At 50.6% G+C, this 21,003-nt stretch overlaps 1 protein-coding gene across 4 annotated transcripts; it reads left to right on the top strand.

The window, feature by feature from the left end:
* The first annotated feature begins 95 nt into the window (after window positions 1–95).
* Window positions 96–20,471, top strand: FAM234A (family with sequence similarity 234 member A). Of its 4 annotated transcripts, none has more exons than XM_032126393.1 (12): window positions 96–132; window positions 6,150–6,451; window positions 7,541–7,657; window positions 7,834–8,022; window positions 11,588–11,718; window positions 14,582–14,711; window positions 15,164–15,302; window positions 15,596–15,736; window positions 16,090–16,168; window positions 16,596–16,748; window positions 17,540–17,642; window positions 17,785–20,471. In XM_032126393.1, the coding sequence occupies exons 2-12, from the start codon at window positions 6,193–6,195 to the stop codon at window positions 17,994–17,996; spliced, it is 1,653 nt and encodes a 550-aa protein (XP_031982284.1). In that variant the 5' UTR covers window positions 96–132; window positions 6,150–6,192; the 3' UTR covers window positions 17,997–20,471. The 4 variants fall into 4 exon arrangements, with proteins under 4 accessions (XP_031982284.1, XP_031982283.1, XP_031982282.1 ...); XM_032126392.1 differs by lacking the exon at window positions 96–132 and adding an exon at window positions 2,235–5,610; XM_032126391.1 differs by lacking the exon at window positions 96–132 and adding an exon at window positions 2,235–6,060.
* The last annotated feature ends 532 nt before the right edge of the window (window positions 20,472–21,003 follow it).

The raw sequence follows: 21,003 nt of genomic DNA, 5'->3' as shown, positions 1-21,003 counted from the left end.
CGCAGCCGGACGGGCCGGAGCGGGCTGGGCCCCGCCGCACCGGGCGGCGGCGCTCCGTGCGTCATGACGCCGCTTCCGCCGGGCGGCGGCGGGGGACGGAGGCGGAAGTGACGGCGGCGGCGGCGGCGCGGGGTGAGTGCGGAGCGGGGCGGGCGGGGGCCGGGCCGGGGCCACGGGAGGAACCCGGGCAGGGCGGAGGGGGGCCCTGGGCCGCTCCCGGCGCAAGGCGGGCTCCTGACACCTCCGTGGGTGCGCCCCGAGAATACGGCCTTGTCCGCGGGGCGCGCCTCCGCGCTGTGAGGGGGCGTTCGGGGAAGGGAGCCGGCTCCCGAAGCGTCCCCGCTGCCCGCTCGCTGCCGCCGGCTCCGGGAGCTTGGAGCTGGCAGCGGCAGCGCTGGGGTCGGTGCAGCCGCGGGGCCGGGGTCGCTCACGGGCTGTCTCGGCGATGGCCGGGCTGGTGAGAGGCCGCGGCTGTCAGCTTCGAGCCCAGCCCCGGGGCGTTCTCCGCTGTCCCGGAGGCGTTTGCTGGCCGCCTTGAGCAGCTCAAGAAGTGGTCCCAAAGCACAGCGAGAAGCCTGGGAAAGAATTTAATCATTTTCTCTAAAGACCAGGTTGCTCCCTTTGATCCGAGGTCCTTTATCCCGAGGCTGGCAGCTGCCAGGGGGCCTGGGGAGTTGCTTACGCAGCAGCTGGGACTGCGGGTCTGTGCTTCAGTCAAAGAAAGCCCCTCACCTCTGCAGAGCTCAGCACACCCAGAGCCTCAGCGCTATTCCCGGAGAAGGTTAAAGTCCTGTTTCTCTTTCCCTCGGCAGCCCACAAGCCTGATTTGCGGGCATGAATTAGAGGGCTTCCTGCCGAAAGAAAAATACTTCAATGTGTTCAACTCCGACCTCATTTCCAGTCTCTTCTCCTTATTTTGTAAGGCAAAAACATCTTGCGTAACTGCTGGGAGCAAGAGGGGCAGCCTGACCTGCAGGGAGGGACTGGAGCCAGCCCTTCCCGGTACCAGGGCAGGATTGGGCTGCCTGTGGAGCTGAGAGGCTCCTCAGGGCTGGATGTCTGGTGTATGGAGTGGCCTGTGAGGGAGCTTTGCTCTGTGTGTGTGTGTGTAAGAGATGCAAAGAAAAATCCATCTTCTGGGAGGAGAAAAGAGGTTCTCTTGAAGGTGGCTGTGAAGGACAACAGCATATGGAGGAAGGCCATTTTTTCATAGACTAATGGAATGGTTTTGGTTGGAAGGGACCATAAAGATTGTCTTGCCCCATGGGCAGGGACACATTCTACTAGACCAGGTTGCTCCAAGCCCCATCCAACCTGGCCTTTGAACACTCCTTGAAACAGCAGTTTCATGCTGCCATAAATCTCTCTAGGCTGTGCAGGAGGCAGCATGGAATTTGTGATCTGTGAGTGAGTGCCCCACCTAAAAAATGTACTTGCTTTTGTCTTCTTAATAAACCCTTATGAAATGACCACAGCCTTTTCCAGGGGGTTTCCATGCATGGAGATCTCTCCAGAGTCCCTTGTGCGCTCAGTCTCTGGCAGTGAGGGATGTCACTGTGCTTCTGAGGCAAGAGGGGAGCCCTGTGGGTGAGGTGGAGATGTCTCAGTCCGAGGTGGGGGTGTCTCTGATGTGGGAGGTTCAAACACCCCACTGATCTCTACCCTTGGAGTTGGCACAAAGGATCTGTGACAGTTGGTGAGGGTGGGTGGCTTGGATGCAGTGGAGCTTGTAAGCTGTGGGATGATAATGACTGGTGCTTCTGCAGCTTAGTTATTATTACTGGCCTGACCTGTAATCAGTTCCACCCAGCTTTAATGCTGTTCTTTGTCTAAGAGTTTTGATCTTCCCATTGCTCTCATGAAAATAATACTGGGTTTTGTTTTGTTCTTCTCTAAACAGTTCGAGTTTCTGTATTAGAACTCCTGTCTGTAGTGAAAACTGCCCTGGATAAGAGTTTTCTCCTACAAATGACAGATGTATCACATTGCAAGGTGGTTGTGCTCTGGAGGAGTTTCTAATTCCCTTGCTGTGAGTGCTCTGTGGCAGATGCTGTGTCTGCACTGGAGGGTTAAATGTCATTTCAGAAGAACCTGAGGACAGCTCCAGCAGGAGAATCCCAAAGGGATTGGAAGGGACCTTAAGGCTCATCTTGTTCTACCCCCTGCCATGGGCAGGGACACCTTCCATTATCCCAGGTTGCTCCAAGCCCTGTCCAACCTGGCCTCAGACACTTCCAGGGATGGGGCAGCCACAGATTCTCTGGAAAACCTGTGCCAGGGCCACACCAGTCTCTTTGGTGGGGTTTGGATTACAAACGGTGTCCTTACAAAGGCCTTAGGGACATGCCAGGAGCAGAGGTGCCCCAGTGTCAGACAGGGATGGTCTCCTCGGGTCAGTGTCCCCGGCCAGCCCTTGGCTGTGACCCGATGTCAGGAAAGAGCTGTGAGCTGCAGATGACCCAGCAAAGTGATAAGCTTGTATGCAGCATGCAGCCTGAGTGTCTTTGGGACAAAAAAACCTCATTTTGGGAAATCTTACATGTTACTTCTTCTTGTCCTGATGTAAGTGGGACTGCAGAAAAAGGAACAAATGACCCAAGACTGAATGTCACAGCATGATTTGATGCCCAGTGAGTTTGCTGCAGTGTCGCACTGTGCATGGGATCAAAACCCAGCAGTCTGCTCATGGAAAATAGCTGTGATGGGAATGTTGTGTCCTTTTCAGAGCAAAACAAGGCTGTTCTGTCTTTATTGATTGCAGCTTGGGGCTTCAACAATTTCTGGCTGACAGGAAGGAAACCGCTGAGGTGCTTAAACTAACCAACTGAACAGAGCCAAACCAGCCAAATGCTGTGTTTGTGTTCCTAAAATGTCCAGTCAGAACCTGGTTTTGTCATTCTGTGAAAGATAAAAACGTGTTGAACATCAAATCTAAGTTACAGTATATTGCTAGAAATTTTCCAGGAAGAACTGGTGCCTGGTGACATTCCAGATGCTGTGGTTTGGTGTTTTACGGGTGGAAAATGAGTTAAACCTTTCCAATGCACAGATCCTTAAATGGTTTCTGTCACCAGTCTTCATCCACCTGACTGTCTGTGTTTCTCTGTGCTTGTCAGGCAGTTCTGTCTGACTGCTGCTGAGGGTTTGTCCCTTGGGTTTAGTTGTGCAAGTGTCACTGGTTTGAGGCAGATCAGATCCGTAAATCTGCACTGTGGCTTCAGGAGACAGGACAGTGAGTCCCCCATGAAGGTGAGTAAAGCTGTGTTTGTCCTGTCCCTGTTGTTACTGTGGTACAGGAAAGGGTGTTCTTTCCCTCTCAGCTTGGGCTGGGGACTGCTCCCAGTTCATCCCATGGCTGGGATGGAGCTTTAAAGCTTGGGGAGCTCTGGAACCCTGTCTGAGATGCAGATCCTGGCTGTGCTGCCAACACTCCCTGGCCTGCGTGGGATCAGTTTGGGTCTATCACATGTGCTTTCTAATTATTTCTCATTCTACAGGGTCTTTCTCCCATGCTTTCTCCCGTCCCCAGATATGCTGCATGTAGTGTGTGTTGCACTGCAGCAATGCAGGATCCTGTCACTGCCTGTTCCCTTGAAAGGTGCCTGGATGCGTTAAACTTCCCAGCTGAATTACTTTGTGTCCTCTTCCAGCGGGAGACAAGATGTCGGCTGCTAGAGGACAGTAAAACCATCTCACCCTATCATTTTCTGCTTGTCTTCAATTAAACTGATTACCAGCCCTCTTTGTTGTTCTGAGCTCAGGCCATTCCACGTGCTGCCAGCATGTACTTTGGCAGCAGCGGGCGCTGGGATTTCCTGCATTGTTTGAATCTTTACCATTGACCTTCATGGTCCTTGTTCTGGCACCGCCTCTGCTCTGGCAGGGGTGCAAAGGGCATTATTCAAACCCTGAAAGAAAAGAGAGAGAATTACTTTAAAGGCATTGAGGGCTCTTTGTACTTGGTGGCTCCATAGGGTCATCGCTGCAAAAAAGAGGGGAATTACTGGGGTTGTCAGGATAATTACTGCTTTTTTTATTGTTCTCATCCCAGTCTAGATGACAGTGCTGAGATTTATAGTGAGTCATAAAAATATGCCATCAATGCTGTGTTAAGTGGTGTCCCTTTTGGACAGAGAGGGGAGAAGCCTGGGTTTGGCTCCTTTTGGGAAGTCTCATAGGTGCTGGAAGCAGTTGTCTGTGCCCTGGATCTTTCCCAGCTCTGTACTGGGAGGCTGTGGAGGGCTCTGCTGGAGAGCTCTCTCCATGCTGCTGGAGATGAGCACGCCAGAGACACACGAGCCACCTGCCCCAGCACAGGGGAGGTCACGTAACTCACTTCTGCCTCTGTCCCCATCGCTGCAGCCATGGCTGCTCCACGCCAGTAAATCATTTGCTCAGGCTGTGCCTGAAGCCTTGTACCTTGAACCTGCTCGAGGCCTGGTGCAGTAAAAAGCAATGCTCAGCTCGAGGCAGAGGCTGAAAGCACCACTTGATCCGTTGTTCCCCTTTCCATCTGGAGCCTTCCTACCCGTTAGGTGCCTGCAATCAGTCAGGGAACAGCTGGTCCCATGAAGGTATCCCTGGCGTGGCTGGCAGGCTGATGAGAAGGGCAGATGAAATCCTTGGAGTAAGATCTTGGGAATAAGATTCAACTTCTGCATTATTGATTCATTTGCATGGTATTGTGCAGGTTGAATTAAATTATCTGGAGTGAGATCCTGTACTTGATGTAGAAGAAATGCCAGAGTGCTCGGGTTGGAGTGCTTCTGCATCCAGCAGGCTTCGAGGTTAAAGGGTTGACAGTGCCAGGCTGACCTGCTGATCCTGTGGCTCAGGGTTGCCTTGCCATGGAGCTGTCGCCCTGTGATTTGTACCCAGAAGAGAAGAGGCCTCTGCAGTGGGATAGGGACATCCTGGGGAGCCACAGCTGCCTGAAGGAGCTGAGCCTCCCCACGGTGACTCATCTCGTGTTTCACTGAGCCTGTAAATGAGCTTGGGTAGAAACGTGAGACACAGCAAGCCCTGTTGCTGTTGAAGTCCCAGGCTCTCTGCACTGTGTTGGTGCTGACTTTAAGCTGTTTATTGCTGGGGAAGTAAATGGCTCCAGTGGACAATCCAGACACGTGACTGCTGGGGCACCGTCATGGAAAATTGGCTTGGTTGTCGTGGTTATTTGCTCTGATAAAACTTTTCATAACATTGTCAAGCAGCTTTTTCCAAGCCTACTGGAATGTGTTATTCTTTATTTCTTCCCTTGTGGTATTTTTTTTAAAGAAGCACTATCAGAGAATCTGTATAAAACATGGATTTTTATTGTTGTGGGTAATGAGTTACAGGATCCTCTGACTGACTAGGGCTCTTTCCCCCCCCTTTTCATAGCAAATTAGCACAGAACCCCTCTGTTTATTGTAGTTGTAGCTCAAGGTTATGATTTACAGCAGGAGAAACTAAAATAGCAGTTGTTAGCTCTTCCAGTCTGATGAAATCAAATTTGCCTGATTTTAGTCTCAACTCCTGCCTTGTTTTTTCTCCAGGGATGGAAGTCATCACTCTCTTGCCTTCTGCAGGGCTGGGTTGCTGAACTTACCCCGTGGTTTTTCATCTGAGAAGGTGTTGAATAGCTTTGGTTTGCTCCTCTACAGAATATGCTGGTGTTTGTTTCTCTCTCTCCTGGGGAAGCTCAAGTGCACATTACAGTAGGGAGCAGCCTTATGTTGGGATATAAAGGTCACAAGTGTTTCCTTTCACCTCTCCAGCTGGGAGTCAGGCTGACGCACACAGGAGGTGGCAATAAGTCTTTGCAGCCAAAAGGAGCTTTTGGGGTGTTTTTCTTGAGGGAGAGCTGCAGACCAGTCAGTCCTTTCTGCGTGGGGTCTGTAGCTTTCTTTGTCCAGCTCTAGCAGAGTTTATTTCCTCCTCTGGAGAAGAATTGGTGTTGTTCCTGCATTCCACGGACTCTCCCCATTGCTCTGTGTGGGAGACCTCCGGCACCAGCAGTGTGTTGTATCCAGCTCTGTGACAATACACTGGTTTGTTCACCTCCCATTAAATGTTTCCAGTGTGAGTATCAGGTAGTAACAGATTATTTTAATTGGTGTTTTTAAAATATATTTCAAAATGTATTTTAACTTCTCTTTCCATTGCTGCAGTGAAGGGGGAGAAGGGTGTCTGAATACCGATGAATGAGCTGTGATGGATAACAAGGACTCGGAAGCTGAGATCCACCCTCTGAAGACTGAGGATGTAAAAGCTCAGGAGAACCATGAAAACTTCGTGGAGAGAAGGATTGTCAAGTCCTCGGGGCTGTCCCGGCTGTCCCGGTGGCGCACTGCCGCCTTCTTCATCTCCCTGTTCCTCTGCCTGATCATTGTGTTTGCTTTCTCCTTTATCATTCCCTGCCCAGAGAGGCCAGTTTCAGAAAGAACATGGTTCCGATACTACAACGATGCAGGTGAGCTTGCTGCAGCAGTATGAATACTTGCCAAGAGTCCTTTTCCTTTCTGTGCCATGGGTTTGGGTTGTGGGCCTCTACCTAAGCACAGCGTGGAGCCAGACCTGCAGGGATGCAGCCCTTGGGAGCCAGAGCTATGAATACCTGACCTGGATAAGCAATGGCCCATCATAATTGGAGTGGCCTTCCAGGAGGTGTTTACAGGATCTAGTGGAGAAATTAGATGCTGCTCTGAAGTGCTAACAAGGTAGCAAGCTGGCCTCATTCACAAAAAAAAATGAGGAAGGGTATCTGGGAATAAATCTCTGTTGAAGTTTGCTCTGTAAAATGTTCCCTTGAAGTTCGAGCTGAGGTTGGAGGCAATTAGGCATTTTTTCCTCTGTCACTTTGACTTTCTCCCTTTTCCACATGGCCAACAGGAAGGGGAGAAGAATAATTCCATCTTGTTTTTTTAATAAATTGTTCTATAGTTACAATAGCTATTTTTATTCTGGTTGCTTTAGTTGGCTCTTTAGCCTGGGTCCTGCTCCCCAGTGGCTTGGCAGTTGCTTCTGGGAGAGCTTTTCTTTAATCTTGTGTGCAATGGGTTGTGCTGCATGTGCTGTAAATGCAGAGATGGTGCTCACAGCAGGGACTGAGCTGCATGTGGTGCTGCAGACATCCCAGGTTCTGCAGACATCCCAGGTTCTGCTACTCTGAGCTCAAGAAAGCTGCTTTTAGCTGATAGAAAGATGGAGTATCTGGGTTTTGTGGGGCTTGGGTGGGGCTTCTTTATACTTTGAGAATAGCAACCCCACACCAAGACCAGAGTTGTTCTTTTTCAGCATAGTTCAAATTCTGGCTGCTTGGCTCTTAAAAGAGACAAATCCTCTGGGGGATAGCAAATTTTAAAAATCCTTTGGCACTAACATCCTGTCCTTGGTACTTGTGTACATGGCTTTTTTTAATACAAAAGCCAATTTGTCCTGATGTTACACTGTCCTGGATGGAGGCAGTGAGTAGGTCCCTAGGAATTTGTGTTTTGCTGCAACTTTGTCTGCTGTGCGCTAAGAAAATCCTCACCAGAGCCTGGCTTGTGTTCTCTTGCAGTGCCCTACCAGTTCCTGGCTATAGAAGATGTGAATGAAGACAAAGTACAAGATGTGCTCTTTGCTTTCAAATCCAGCAACGGCAGCAGCAGCTTCAACAGGTCCTGTCTGGATGAAGGTACCTGCTTCAGAAACGCCTCCTAGAGAGGGCTGTCCTTTCTCTTTTAGTTCCAGTTAGTGACTGGGAGAGAAAACTGGGTGGGGAGAGGAGCTGGGTGAGTCCCAGCTCTTGGGTGGTGCAGGGCAGCAAAGGTTGGTGCAGGGGCAGCTCCCTCTGATATCTCTTCTCCCCAGGGCTGCCGTCTCCCTGTGCCTTCGTTGCTGCCGTGTCCGGCACGAATGGCAGCGTGCTCTGGGAGAGCCCTGCTGCTGAGGACGTGCAGTGGCTGCAGTGTGGCATCCAGCAGCTGGGCACGGCAGAGGCCCCGGGCTGCCTCGTGGTGGGGAAGCCGCTGTCCCTTATAGCAATCGACCTGCAGACAGGTGAGTGCCAGCGGAGCCCTGCTGCCACACAGGGGACAGGCCACTTGCATTCCTCACCTGGTGGCCTCCAGGGGGAATGGCAGTGTGACATGACTGGCTGGTACATGAACAATGGGCACTGGGTATTTATTATCTTGGAAACCTTGCCAGAGCCGCTCGCTGGGCGTTGAGGAGCACGTGCTCTCAGCCTCGCTGTTCCAAAGGCTGGGCTCTGGTGGGGGTTTGTGCCAGCCACTGTTTCATAAGACCAGTGTTCCAACAGCTTTTGAAACAGGAGGAGCAGTCACTAGCTGTGAATGTTACTTTATACTCTCCGGGGTTAGACACAAACCTGCACCTGCAACGTTTCCCAGTTACTCATGTGTGTGTGCCAGGAGCGCCTGCCGTGGCAAGAGGAGGGGGAGTTCTAGGAATTTATGATTTTAAAGTCATCAAGGAGAGCACTTAGGAGAAGTGCTTGCCAGTCTGTTACAGTAGTCTACGATTCTTCCTGGTTCCTCTGGAAAGGTTTCTTCCTTTCTAAACTTAGAGGTGGAGAAATTCATCATCATCATCTTGCCTAATGTGGGTGGGGGTAAGGAGTGCCTGTACTACTTTAGGAGCAGTGACCATCTGCTGCACCTTGAACCTTCCTTGCTGGTGAAGCCTAAAATACATTTCCATTTTGGGGGTCACTGTTTCCAGAGGTCTAAACAATACATGTTCTCCCTAGGATCCCATCCTCTGTATCTGGTATTGAACCCCTCACACCCTGTTTTCCAAAAACTGGAAAAAAGAAATAGCAAGAGGTACAGCTCTAAGGAATCTGAGGAAAATCTGGTGTAGCTTTTAATTTCCAGTGTAGATGGAAGTGTAGATACACACAGAGCTAGAAAGTTTCTGTACCAACAGAGATAGCACCGTTTTCCCTCATGTGTAGGCTTTAACACAGGTTATTTTTAGACTATTAATGAAGTCAGTTTCAGGTCAAAGTGTAGAAAGTTGGCTGTGGAGCCAAAGATGTGTAACTAAAGACAACCATAAAGGCAAGTGTAGAGAGAAGGAGCCAGGCTAAGCTACAGGTCACAGCAGTATGGCAAATAAAACATTCCATAGATAACTTCAAAGCAAGAGAGGAAAAAATGCTTCGGATAGAAAAGTGACTAACCCAGGATTTTGTGTATTTGATGCTTTCTTGCTATTAAGTAGGTTAAAAATGGTTTCTGAGCGTAGTTGACTGGGGGTTAGGAGGGCAGAGCAGAATAAAATGTATTTAAATAGGCTAAATGTATTCAAAGAGGCAAAGTCTAACTTACATCACAGTGTGCTAAAAACAGTAGCCAGCACAATCTTTAGCTGTTAATGATTCATCATCGTGGAGGATTTGGTGAGATTCCAGGGCTCTCAGGCTGTCTAGCCCCTGCCTGTAGGAAGATTGAAGGAGAGATAGGCAGATTATCATCTGAAAGTGTCTGATGCGGTTTTGATCTTTAAATGCTGATAAAGTTAGTGGTTTTTTATCAGTCGAAGTTGTGTTAAGTCCTGCTTTCTTCGTTGCCACAAAAAGTGACCTGAGTGGGCAAGAAGGGAAGTGTAGGAGTGCATGCTCCTGTTTGTGTGGGACATCTAACATTCCTGCATGTTTATCTTACCAGCAAACTGGGACACATAAGAGCTTAAGATTAACTGTTCCAGGTCAAAGTAAAAGTCTGTGTGGCTGTGTATTATTCCATCTCTGCCATAGCCCGAAGCAGTGTCTCAAGGAAGAGGACAGGAGTAAGGGTTTTGTTACACCTTCTCTCTTCACCTGATCCTCCAGCGGCCTGAACTGTGAGGCCTGTGGGTGGTTCTGGTCTCCTGAGGGATATGGCAGAAAGGGCACCACGATGATCAGATGTGTGGAACTGCTTCTGTGTGAGAAATCACTAAGTAAATAAATCAGAACTCCAGCCTGGAGAACGTCTGACAGGGACAAAAGTCTCTTGTCCCCTGTGGCTGCTTGAAGTGAGAGCTGAACTCAGTCCTCTGAGTTCTGATTTTATTATTCCTTCCAGACCAAAAAAATCCAACCGTTTCACTCAGGTTAGATTTGCAGTCTAGGCACTTGCCTAATTTCCATCTTGGCTCCTCTTGCTGTCCTTGGGCCGTGACCCTGGGCTCTGAGGAAGCACCGTGGCGCTGCAGATGTCAGACAGGACAGTCCCATCTCCTGTTGATGGAGATGGAGCACAAGGGGACTGCTTTCACAGCCTGTGCTCTCTGTGGGCTGGGTTAGAGCATGGAAGGATTCTTAAGTGCTTGGTGTTGAATCCAGCTCAGTGTCACCTGTTTCACTTAACTCAGACTGTTCTTTTAAAAAAATAAGATGTTTTCTCCCAATCTATGTCTGCTGTCTAACCACCAAAGATTTGAGCCTTCTGCACTGACAAGTGAATTTCCTTAGCCTAGTCTTACTCCTGTACCTTTGGACTGTCCTGAAGCTAAAACGTGGTAATTTAAAACTTCTTTTCTTCCTCTGCCTGCTTATTTTCTTCGAAGGCAAAATTCTTTGTCTTCCCCTGATTTCCTAAGGAGACTAGGAAATCTGCTCTCTTCACTTCACATCTGTTGTCATAGTAACAAATCCAAGTGTTTTTTTCAGCATTGCAGTAAAAACTTTGGAGCAATCCTACTAGAAATACAGCCTGCTTTAAATTATTGCAGACAGCATCAAGTAGTAATTCCTTGGCTTTCAGTCCAGCTGCCTTCCTGACAAAGAACAGATGATTACTTTGCATTCCTGAAATGATAATTGCTGTGTGTGATGCTGGGTAAAGGGGAGGGTAAACATTTGCCCTGGGAGCACCTAATCAGACACCAAAGTGTTCATTAGAAAGAAAACCCCCCAGCAGTGTCCTCCCTGCCAGATTCCACTGCAGATTCCACTGGTCAGTGACTGGAAAGTGGCCCACAGCCTTGGACAGTGGATGGATAGACCCACTCAACTGCTCCGGAGCTGTTGAAGAGAAGCCCACCCCAGCCCCCCCCTGTTTTTTAAAAAGCAAAGCTTTGTTACCTCAATTTACAATCAAGTTTGAGCTGTGTGTGTTCTTTAAACAAGGGAGAGGTGGGATGTGGCCTGAGTTGTGGCTGGTCATGTCAGTGGGGAAACATATGCAGGAGGCAGGTTGCAGCAAAGAAGGTTCTTCCAGGAGCAGCAGCAACACTGGTCAGAATTCAGCTACTTTCTGGTCTCAAAATGTCTGTGCAGGTTTAAGTGCACAGCAGCAGGCATTTGGATCAAAACAAAGGATTCTCCATGCCATGAATGTGCTGGGAAGCTTGTTAACCAAAGGCACGAGGGAAGCAAGCTGTTCTTTGTGCCAGGGTGTTTGGGTGTGTTCCTGCAGACAGCTAGGATTGCTTTCCAGTGTGAGATGAAATTGTGGATACTGGGATTCATTGGAAATGCAGAAAGGCAAGGAAGTACCCCATGATGAGCATAAATGTGGCTGGTTTGTGGTGCTGATGGGCTGGAACAGGAGCATTAATAACCTTTCAACCTAAGATGCCTTTTAGTGACTGTTTCCCACTAATTGTTTTCCAGGAGAAGTTCTGTGGAGGGAATCTGGTGACTTCGGAGCTAATTACACTTTGCTGACTCCTTTGTCAGTGATTCCAGATGTGGATAATGATGGAGTTCAGGACCTGATAATCTTTATTACTAAAGGAGGCCAGGTATGTCATCCTGAAGCTCTGATAACCCCAGGGGATGGGAGGAATGCTGTTTATTTCCACCTTGTAGTCTCAGAGGAAGTGTCTGGAGGCCTCTGGTTTCTGTGGGTTTGGGGTGGGTTTTTTCCCACCCTCCACAGATATACTCCCAAATCAGCACAAGTATTTTATGGTTTAAAAAAGTAAAATAAATCTAAGAGCTGGTCAGTAATCCCTCCCCCTGTGCTCTCCTCACTGCATGTTCCTGAGCTGTCTGGGGAGTGAGCCGGGGCAAGATGAGCTTGCAATTTTCTGCTTCTCTGCTTAGAGAAGTGGAAGTGAACAAACCCTGACAGCTTTGGCTCTTAGATCAAAGCACAGCTGACAGTCAGTGCTTTAGTACCAGCACTGCCCTTTTCTGATCCCTTCCCTCTCTCTGCCTGTGGTCTGCTTTGCACTGCTCTTCCCAGTGTCACAGTGCTGGTTAATTCTGATCTGAGTCCATTTAGTGAAACAGCTGCTGGTTGTATTATCTCCCTCCACATACTGCATTTCCCATTTCTGAGAGGGGAAAAGTCATGTAGCTAGAGCAGTTTTTCTGCTAAAACATCTACATCCATGATGGGGTGGCACAGCACTGTCTGCATGCCCAGTCTGTCCTGTTCAAAGCACGCAAGTTACAGCTCCCTGTGGGTCTGCTGGGAGCAGTGGGAGCCCCATGTCCTCATACCAGAGCCATGGAATCATTATGGTTGGAAAAGACCTCTGAGATCATAGAGTCCAACCTGGGACCCTTCCCCACCTTGTCACCCAGCCCAGAGCACTGAGTGTCACGTCCAGGCTTTCCTTGAGCACCTCCCACAGTGGTGACTCCACCACCTCCCTGGGCAGCCCCTTCCACTGTTTAGCAACCCTTTCTGAAGAAATTCCTCCTGATGTCCTACCTGACCTTCCCCTGGCAGAGCTTAAGGCCATTTCCCCTTGTCCTGTCCCTTTTTCCCTGGGAGCAGAGCCTGACTCCCACCTGGCTCCACCCTCCTGTCAGGGAGTTGCGGAGAGTGAGAAGGTCTCCCCTGAGCCTCCTTTTCTCCAGGCTGAGCCTCCCAGGTCCCTCAGTTCCACCTCACAGAACATGTACTCCAGACCCTTCCCCAGCTCTCTTTCCTTCCCTGGACCTGCTTCAGTACTTCAGTGTCCTTTTGGAATTGAGGGGCCCAGAACTAGACACAGCACTCGAGATGTGGCCTCACCTATGCCCAGTACAAAGGCAGAAGCACTTCCTTGGCCCTGCTGGCCACACTACGGCTGGTACAAGCCAGGTTCCACTGGCCTTCTTGGCCAATGTCCTCCCTAAGAAAAGAGAGTTTTCCTGTCCAAGGCATTGTTGTTGGCAGAGTCATCAGAAATTCTGTTTTCTCCACCTCCTACAGTTCTCTCTGTTTTCTTTCCTCCTTGCTTTTGCTATCCCAGTTATCTCAAGTCTTTAGTTTTTTTAAACTTAGGCGGCCAAGAAATGTTTGAATGTAGCCTCTGTTCTTCAAGACTGCCTTTTGATCTGTTTTCCATTTAAGCTCTCTTGCTATCTTGGTATGAAATCCCTTCCTCCCTCTGGATTTGGCAAGCACTCTGCCAACTTAAGGAAAAGTATGTTCTCTTTTGAGAAATCACGCAAATGTAGGAGCTGGAGTGGAGCTCTGCAGCTTGGAAAGGGCTGGTCAGAAGGGAGATTCAGCACTCAAGTAGAGGAGCTTTGTTGCTATCGAGGGCTGAACTTGAAAGGACAGAGCTGTGAGCAGTCTGTGGAAGGGTCTGTGTGCAGGGGATTAGGTGGCAGCTTTTCCAGAGAGTCCCATTGACCCCTGCCTGCTGCAAGCTTCGGCACAAACACATCCCGGAAAAAGCGCCGGATTTCGGGATCCACCTCCTGTGGTGACACAGAGGGGTTGGCAGTGCAGTGAGGAAGGTGTTGTGTTTTCTCACTCCCTGTATAAATACCTCTGGCTGTCACTGTCCTGGGGCAGCCACTGGAGCTGTGCTTGCCAGCAAAGGTGCAGCTGATCTACCAGAGCTGGCGTGTGTCTCCTCCCAGTGCGGGAGGCTGGCAACAGCTGGTGCATGTGTTGCTCTCCCTCTCCAGTTGTGTTCTCATTCTCCCCAGCAAACTCAATCCCTTATTCACCTGTCAGACTCTCCAGATTCGCTTTGGGAGCAGCAGATTTCCTTCTCTTCCCTCAAGGTAGAGGGAAGGGTTCCTGCCTGACTCAGCATTTCTGATGGATGCTGTTTCTCTTGGTCAGATGTTTCACTTGTCGCTAAAGTCCATTGCTCTCCCCAGACTCTTGACTGTTGCTCAGACACTTAAATCTGGTCCTGGCTTTAACCTTTATTCTCCTGGATGAAATGTTTTTAGTGGATTTTGTTACCCTGCACAAAGAATAGAAAGAAATCTATCAGCTCTTTTATCTTCTTGGACTCACATAAGCCGAAGGAGGAGTAGATTAGGGCACTTAAAACATTTAGTAGAGCTGCCATGTGAAGCCAAGTTTCCCATGTCCATATGCTGCATTGTTCCTGCCTTAAGGTCATCTCCATTTTAGGCTTGAATGGATCTTTGCTGTCCTTACAGAGCTGAGGCTGCTCTTCCACAGTCCCAGTCTGTAAGGAAGGTGGGGGACAGAGGTAGCAAATTCTCAGAGCAGGTGGCTATGCTGGAAGTGGCTTTCAGACTTCTAGAAGAACTCACAGCAAAGGGGTCACCGAACTCATGCCCACTCTTCCAAAACCAGGGAGAGACTTCCCATCCAAGCCTATCCTGCTCCCATTCAGTTGCTGTTCTGTACCAGCTTTAACCTTGTTGGTTTTTGTCTTCAATCCCTTCCCTGCATAGGTTAAGACCTTCATCCATTCAGGAAAAACTGGCCAACAGATTGGCTCCACTGGCAGCCTGACCGTGGATGGCAACGCTCGCTACATCAGGCTGGACCTGCGCTCCTCCTCCTACTTCCTTTTCTACACAGGTACAGCTCTGCTTGGGAATCAGTCTGAAAGAGTGATTGTAACTGAGATCAGGATTAATAAACATCATCTGAAAGTGTGTTTTGCATTCTTACAAGCTGTATGGAGCTTTCACCTAGTCAAAGAGCTGTTCAGGGCCAAGAGAAGGGGGGGCCTTCTGCTTAAACTGCGGTTTGTTATGTACTGTAGTGGTTTTATTTAACAAATGTCAAGCATGCAAGGATTAGGCAGTCATTTATAGCAAATGATTACTGTGGAACACTTGGATTATGAACAGATAAAACGTTAAAAGCATTCAATAGCAGGCTTGAGTCTCAAAATACCACTACAACTCTATGATGCAAGCCCTAAAAATACAGTTGATCTGACAGATCTGGAAAATCATAGAGTTCAGAGCCAGGGCAGGATAACTTATCTCTCTCGTTCTTGCTTTTTTTTTTAAATTTTTGCACAGAGAACTCTCTCTATGCATATTCCCTGAAAGATCTGTGCAGTGCAGCAGTTGGGATGGAAATTAAACTTCCCGGCCTCCAGCAGGATCCTCAGTGGGAGAAGAACATTGACCACACCACGCACCGCTTGTCCCTTCTCAGGTATGAGGTTATGTCTCTCCTGGTGGCTGGTGGAGTGGAGGGTGCTGGTGTTCCTGACAGGTTGGCCTGTTGGGGCTTTGTTCTCTCCTGGCTATGTGGCTTTTGGACTAGGAGCACATCCAAAGCTCAGGAAGAGGGTTGGTGTTAATGGCTTCATCAGGGGTTCACAGGAAGCAAGCAAAGCACGTTGGGGTTTCCTATTTGCATTTACTGTGCAGGGAAAAAACTCCAAACCTCACAGTAAAAGCACCCCATGGTCTAAAAAACTTAATCATTTCTCTTTCCTTGTTCAGATTTGGAGACTTCCGCTACCTGGCAAAAGTTCCTGGGCCGTCACAGGACAACATCTTGGTTGTGAACTCAGAGATGGCTACGCTGATCAACACAAAAGATCTCCACACTGTGTGGACCCTCAATGTGTCCCGTGCTTTGAGGTAGTGTTCTCTGTGTGGGCTAGATGTGGCATATCCAAGATCCCAGCAACAGCAGATGCAATTTTTTTTTTGCCTGGGTCATACCTGGATCTTGCTTACGGTGTTTTGTCCTCTCTGCTAGCAAATGCTGGGTGCTGCTTCAGGATGGAGGAGCTCAAAGCTTTGATTCCTCATTCTGTGGCTGCTGTGATGCGGCTGGGCTCAGAGTTGGGGTGGTACCAGGCCAATCCAATGTTGTGGCAGTCAAGTCTCTTACCAGGGCAGTTGTGGGAGGATAGAAGCAACTGGGAAAGCAAAGTATGCCCAACCATCAGGGTGGGTTCTGATCTGTCGCTGCTCTTTCTCTCCCTCAGTGAGCCGCTGCTCGGTTACTACAAACCTGATGTTCTTGGTATTGTCCTGGAGAGTGAAATTGGACCCAATAGGAAGAAGGTTTGAAATCTCTTCCTTTTAATTCCCATTTCTCTGTATGTCACAGCTCAAGCAGGAATTGAGTCAAGGACAGTTGGTGGGATGTGTTCCCTCTGGCTGATTTTAGGAAGCTTTAAGCTGCAAAAGGATCTCTTTCAACAGGTTATCGAAGCCGGCTCAGGCACTTTAATTTTCTTCTCAGCAAGAGACTTCTATGACAGAACTTTGAACCCCTTGAAGTAGCTGCAAATCTTGTGACTTTTCTCTAATGTGGCCCACCCCAGGTCTCAGAGCTCTGTGATGCTCTGCTTCAAGTATTTCCTCATCTTCTCATGTGTCAGATAACTTGTTCCCATAGACAGTGTGGGGAGAGACAGCTGACCTGACTTCTCTCTCATGGCTTGTTAGATGCCTTTGTCATGAGTTCCTTTTCTTTCTTCTCTGCTAGGTTATGATTGTCGAGAGTGGATCTGGAGCAGTCCAGTGGGACCTGAAGCTGAACTCAGGAGCAGGGAGCCCTGGCCCAGCCACCCTTTCGACTGCAGATCATCGCTCTGCCTTCCTCATCTGGGGAGACTACCAAGAGCCAGGCAATGAGACAGTGAGTGGTGCTGCTGAGGGCTGCACTTCTCCAGACTCTGGGCCAGAATTGGGTGGAGTTACCCTGTTCTCAGTGTTGATATTCCCCTCTGTGTGTGCCACTGACACTGCAGCCTAATGCCCTGGGTGTGGGGTCAGTGTCCACAGCCATGTCCCTGCAGGTGGTGGTGGCACCAGCAGCTTTTGTCACCCTCAGCCTGCTTATGTAAAGAAAAGGAACTTGGTGGCTCTGTGAGCAAAGTCACTGCCCTGCCTTGGTGTGGCACTGTAGGTGAGGTGGGAGGCTTCTGGCCTGGTACCTCTGGAGTTGCTGCTGTTTCCTGGGAGCCTCCCATGGCAGCATTGCATGCAGTGATCTCTGTGGCCACGTGAATATCCTCTCTGTGTCCCAGGAAGCCTCTGGCAGCCTCAGTGCACAGCTCAGCTGCTTGCACAGCCCTCAGGGCAGTGACAGGCAGCGCTGGTGGCAGGTTGTGTCTCTGAGGCTGCTGGAACACCAGCTGAGCTTCCTCTGCTTTCCTTGCTCACTCTGCTAGCCCTGAGGCAAAAATCTGTCTCCTGCCTGCAGCAGACAGGGCAGCTATTTGCAGGAAGCTTAGGGTGGGAAGGAGAGCAGTAAGCAAAATCCCAGCACTTGTCCTAATGGTGTCAGTCAGGATGAACTGGGCTGACACGGACAAGTGTCTGGCTGGGTGTATCCCGTCGAGCGTGAGAAATCGCTGAGCCTGGTGCTGGTGTTGTGTCTGGGGTAACGTGTGAATCTGTGTCCTGATAGTGTCCTGTTGGTTGCAGAGAGAGAGAGCTCCCCTCCAGAAGCTCTACCTTTTCCATCCTTCCTACTCTAATGTCCTGTTGGAGCTCCGCAACAGCACAGACCAAATAATTGCATTCACTGGTAAGTCCTCTCCTTCCAGCCCTCCAGCGAGGAGCTGCAGGAGGACACTGGTCCCTCCCGGTCCCTGTGGGTGGTGTTGGGTCTGGTGGGCAGTCCAGGCATGGAAGGCTTAGGCTGGGTTTCCATGTGCTCCGTGTTGCAGCGGTGCTGTTCGAGCGGAGCCGTCACGCCTGCTACGTGCTGCTGCGGGGCCCCCAGCCCGGCGAGGGGCCAGGCCCCGTGTCCCTGATGAAGAGGAAGCTGAAGGAGGATGTCTCGGGGAGCAGGGTGATCTGGCTGAGCCACATGGCCGGGGACAGTGAGCAGTACATCCGGGACCGCCTCTACAGGATGCGATTCCAGAGCCGAGTGTGAGCTTGCCGAGGGAGGGGGAAAGGCTGCCTCTGCTCTGCAGCCGTGCTCTCAGCAAGCCCAGAGTCTGGATTCCAATGGGAAGCTGCCTTTCTCGATCTGCAAACCAAAGCATGGCTGGCAGGGAAGCACCCCCAGTGTCCAGGGACACCCGGGCTGTGGGGGCAGCTGCCAGAGCGTCCGTCCTCAGAGCTGATGGGACTTCAGTGCGTGGCCATCACTGAAGTGTCGTCAGCTCAGGGAGGAGGGCTTTCCCCTCCATCCCTCTGTGCCCTCAGAACTGTGCTGACTCAGGAATGTGTCTGGAGGAAAGCACATGCTTCCCGAGATGCCGGAGTTGATGATTTCTGGGATGTCCGAGAAGTGGAGTTCACTGTGTGGTGTTAAGATTTCCTTTCTGAGTCAGCTCTCCTGGCTGGGGAGAGGTGCTTGGCTGCAGGTTGATTTGCAATTACCCTCTCCTGGATTTGGGCCCTGCTTCAGTAGCAGTGGGGGGTGTGTGGTTACCCCAGCCATGGCTGTGGTGTCTGATGTCACTTGGGCCAGCAGAGCACAGGTTAAAGTGTCGTTCTACTTAGCAAATGGCCTTTTCCCCAAAAACAGCCCCACGTGTCCTGCTCTGCAGTCACCAGCCTACCTTTGTTCTGTGTCCTCTGCTGCTTCCTTCCCAGCCAGGCTGTAGAGTGTTGGTGACACTGAGAGGGAGCTGGTCTCCCACCTGGTGGATGCATCAATGTTCCTCCCTTCCTTCAGTCTGCTTATAGGTGGTGGGAGATCCACCCTGAGCCCAGGCTGGCTGGTCCCTGGCAGTACCTCTCCTGGCTTAAAGGAGCCAGAGGATCTAGGACTTTTTTTTTTTTTTTGGAGTAGAATTGCACTTGAACCTTTTCTGGGAGCTGGGATTGCTGCTCTGGGAAGCCCTGTACCCAAGTGGCAGTGCCAGGTCCCTGCTCATTCAGCCTTCCAGCTGCTGAGGAGCCTTTTCCAAGCACTGTCCCTGCTGCCAGGAGGTGGGCAGGAGCTCTGTGCTGCCTCCCAGCCCTTGGAATGGAAGTGATGCTGGGTGAGGATCCTTGGGCATTCTTCTCTCTGCCTAGCCTGGTATCCTGAGGGGATGGGACAGGTTGCTGTGTGAAGATGACATGTTTCTCCTGGAGATTCATGTAGCACCATGAGGTGTTTGCTCTGCCCTGTCCTAATGGGTGCCAGTGCAGGCTGTGGAAACAAGGTACAGAGCCTTGAAAACAGTTTGAACCAGCTGCTCAGTCCTGAAAACAAAAATAGCCCTAAAAATAACCTCTCTCAAGCTCTGCCGTGCTGGAGAGGGTTTGGCCAGTGCCTCCCTCCCTTGCTGAGTCTGACACTGGGGGATGTGTAGGAGCACTGTAGGATGGGAATGTGCAGCATCAGGCATCAGCTCTTCCCTTCTGCCACTGCTGAGCCCAAACATGCCACTGGGCAGCTGCTGTCACCAGCTCACACCACAGCCCCAGCACTCCCAGGCAAACAGCACAGGGAGCTGCCTAGACATCTCCTGCTTCCAGCTGGCCAGTGGCTGCCTAAAGGGTGCCCTAGCTCCCTGTGCCCCATGACCCCTATCCCAGGCAGTCAAGGGAGCCAGTCCTGGGGTGTCCCAGCTGTGCAGGAAGCCAGGGATACTCTGGAGAGTGCTCCACAACCTTCAAAGCACCCTGGGCTCAAAATGGTGGGGTTCCCCCTCTGCCTGTCCAACCAGCTGTTTCCTACGGGAGTCTAGGAGTGCAGGGAGGCTCCCCAGCTGTGTCCGCCAGCCTGGGTTTCCTCTTTGCTCAGCACCTTAGGCCTGATGGCCCCACAGGTCCCTGTGCCAGTGTTGCAGCCGTAAGAGGCTCTGAGGGCTGGATTGAGGCTGCCCTTCAGCCAGCTGGAGCAGGGCACAGGGCAGGGGACCCTAGACTTGCACTGTAGTCCAGCCTGAGTGTTGGATGTGGATTGTTTCCTGCTGAGATTCCCCTGACAGGAGGCAAGGTGCTTGGGCCGTATTCTCACTGCACTCTTCCTCCTCAGACCCCTACCCAGACCAGACCTTCCCATAGGCACACTGAATGTTCCTTCAGGAGAGCTGGATTTTCAGCTTTGGGGAGCTTTTCTGGCTTTAAGTTGTCCACTAATGTTTCCGGACACTTTGGAAACACAGTTTTCCCTGTGGCAGCTCAATTAAATGTATCAGTGCCAAACCAGCACCTTCTTAACAAAACCAGTCTGTTTTCCAGCTTATTTTCCTGTGTCATTGTTTTTTTTTGCAGTATTTAATGAATGACTTTGTGCCTTGATTCAATAACTCAGCTGGGTGGCGATGGCTATATCACTGTGTTATGTGTTCATGTGGTTTTTAACACTGAGACTGGTTTGGTTCTTTAACTTATTGCAAATTGTGCTGTACAGGACTTGCTCTAACCGGAATGGTTTCAATAAACCCTCTTTTGCATTGTTTGTAAATGGTGCCCTGCTTTGATGCTGGAGGTTACACAAGACTTTGGGATATGTTGGCAGCTCTTTGAGTGACCTCCCCAAGGCAGAACACCCCTCCTTGGGAGGGATCCAGGTGTCCTGGTGATGCTTTGACAGCTGAGGTGCTGCCTGCTGCCCTGTCCTGCTGCAGGCAGGTGATGGACCAGGAAAAGGGAGAAGGGAGCATGTGGAGAGAGGCTGGAGTTAGATAACCAGGCTAGGCCAGCCCATCCCTGCCCCCTGCCTGGGGCTCTGTGACCTGGTTTTGCACCCCAGATTTCCCACTGCAGTCCATCAGCACGAAAATCTCATGCTGGGGTTTGGATTTGGATCAAGCCGGAGGGAGACGCGTGGCAGGCGCTGTCTCCTGGAGCGCGGGACCATCTGTCACTGCCCGGTGCCTGCCAGCACCGAGGTCCCAAGCTCCATCCTGTGACCGAGGCTCCAGCAGCTTCCCCTGCCCCAGGGCCCTCTGTCTGCCCCAGCACGGAGCTGAGAATGCCCCTTGCTCTGTGCCACC

Source organism: Corvus moneduloides, chromosome 16 (assembly GCF_009650955.1).
Source record: "Corvus moneduloides isolate bCorMon1 chromosome 16, bCorMon1.pri, whole genome shotgun sequence".
In the NCBI taxonomy this organism is placed as follows: domain Eukaryota; kingdom Metazoa; phylum Chordata; class Aves; order Passeriformes; family Corvidae; genus Corvus; species Corvus moneduloides.
The sequence above is the reverse complement of the archived record's forward strand: the minus strand, read 5'-3'. Positions and strand labels throughout refer to the sequence as shown.

Excerpts from the sequence above, each read along its gene's own strand:
- FAM234A (XM_032126393.1), top strand. The coding sequence starts at position 6,193 with ATGGATAACAAGGACTCGGAAGCTGAGATCCACCCTCTGAAGACTGAG. Across the intron at positions 14,712-15,163 it reads CTACTTCCTTTTCTACACAG|AGAACTCTCTCTATGCATAT; the intron begins GTACAGCTCTGC and ends ATTTTTGCACAG. Across the intron at positions 15,737-16,089 it reads AATGTGTCCCGTGCTTTGAG|TGAGCCGCTGCTCGGTTACT; the intron begins GTAGTGTTCTCT and ends TCTCTCCCTCAG.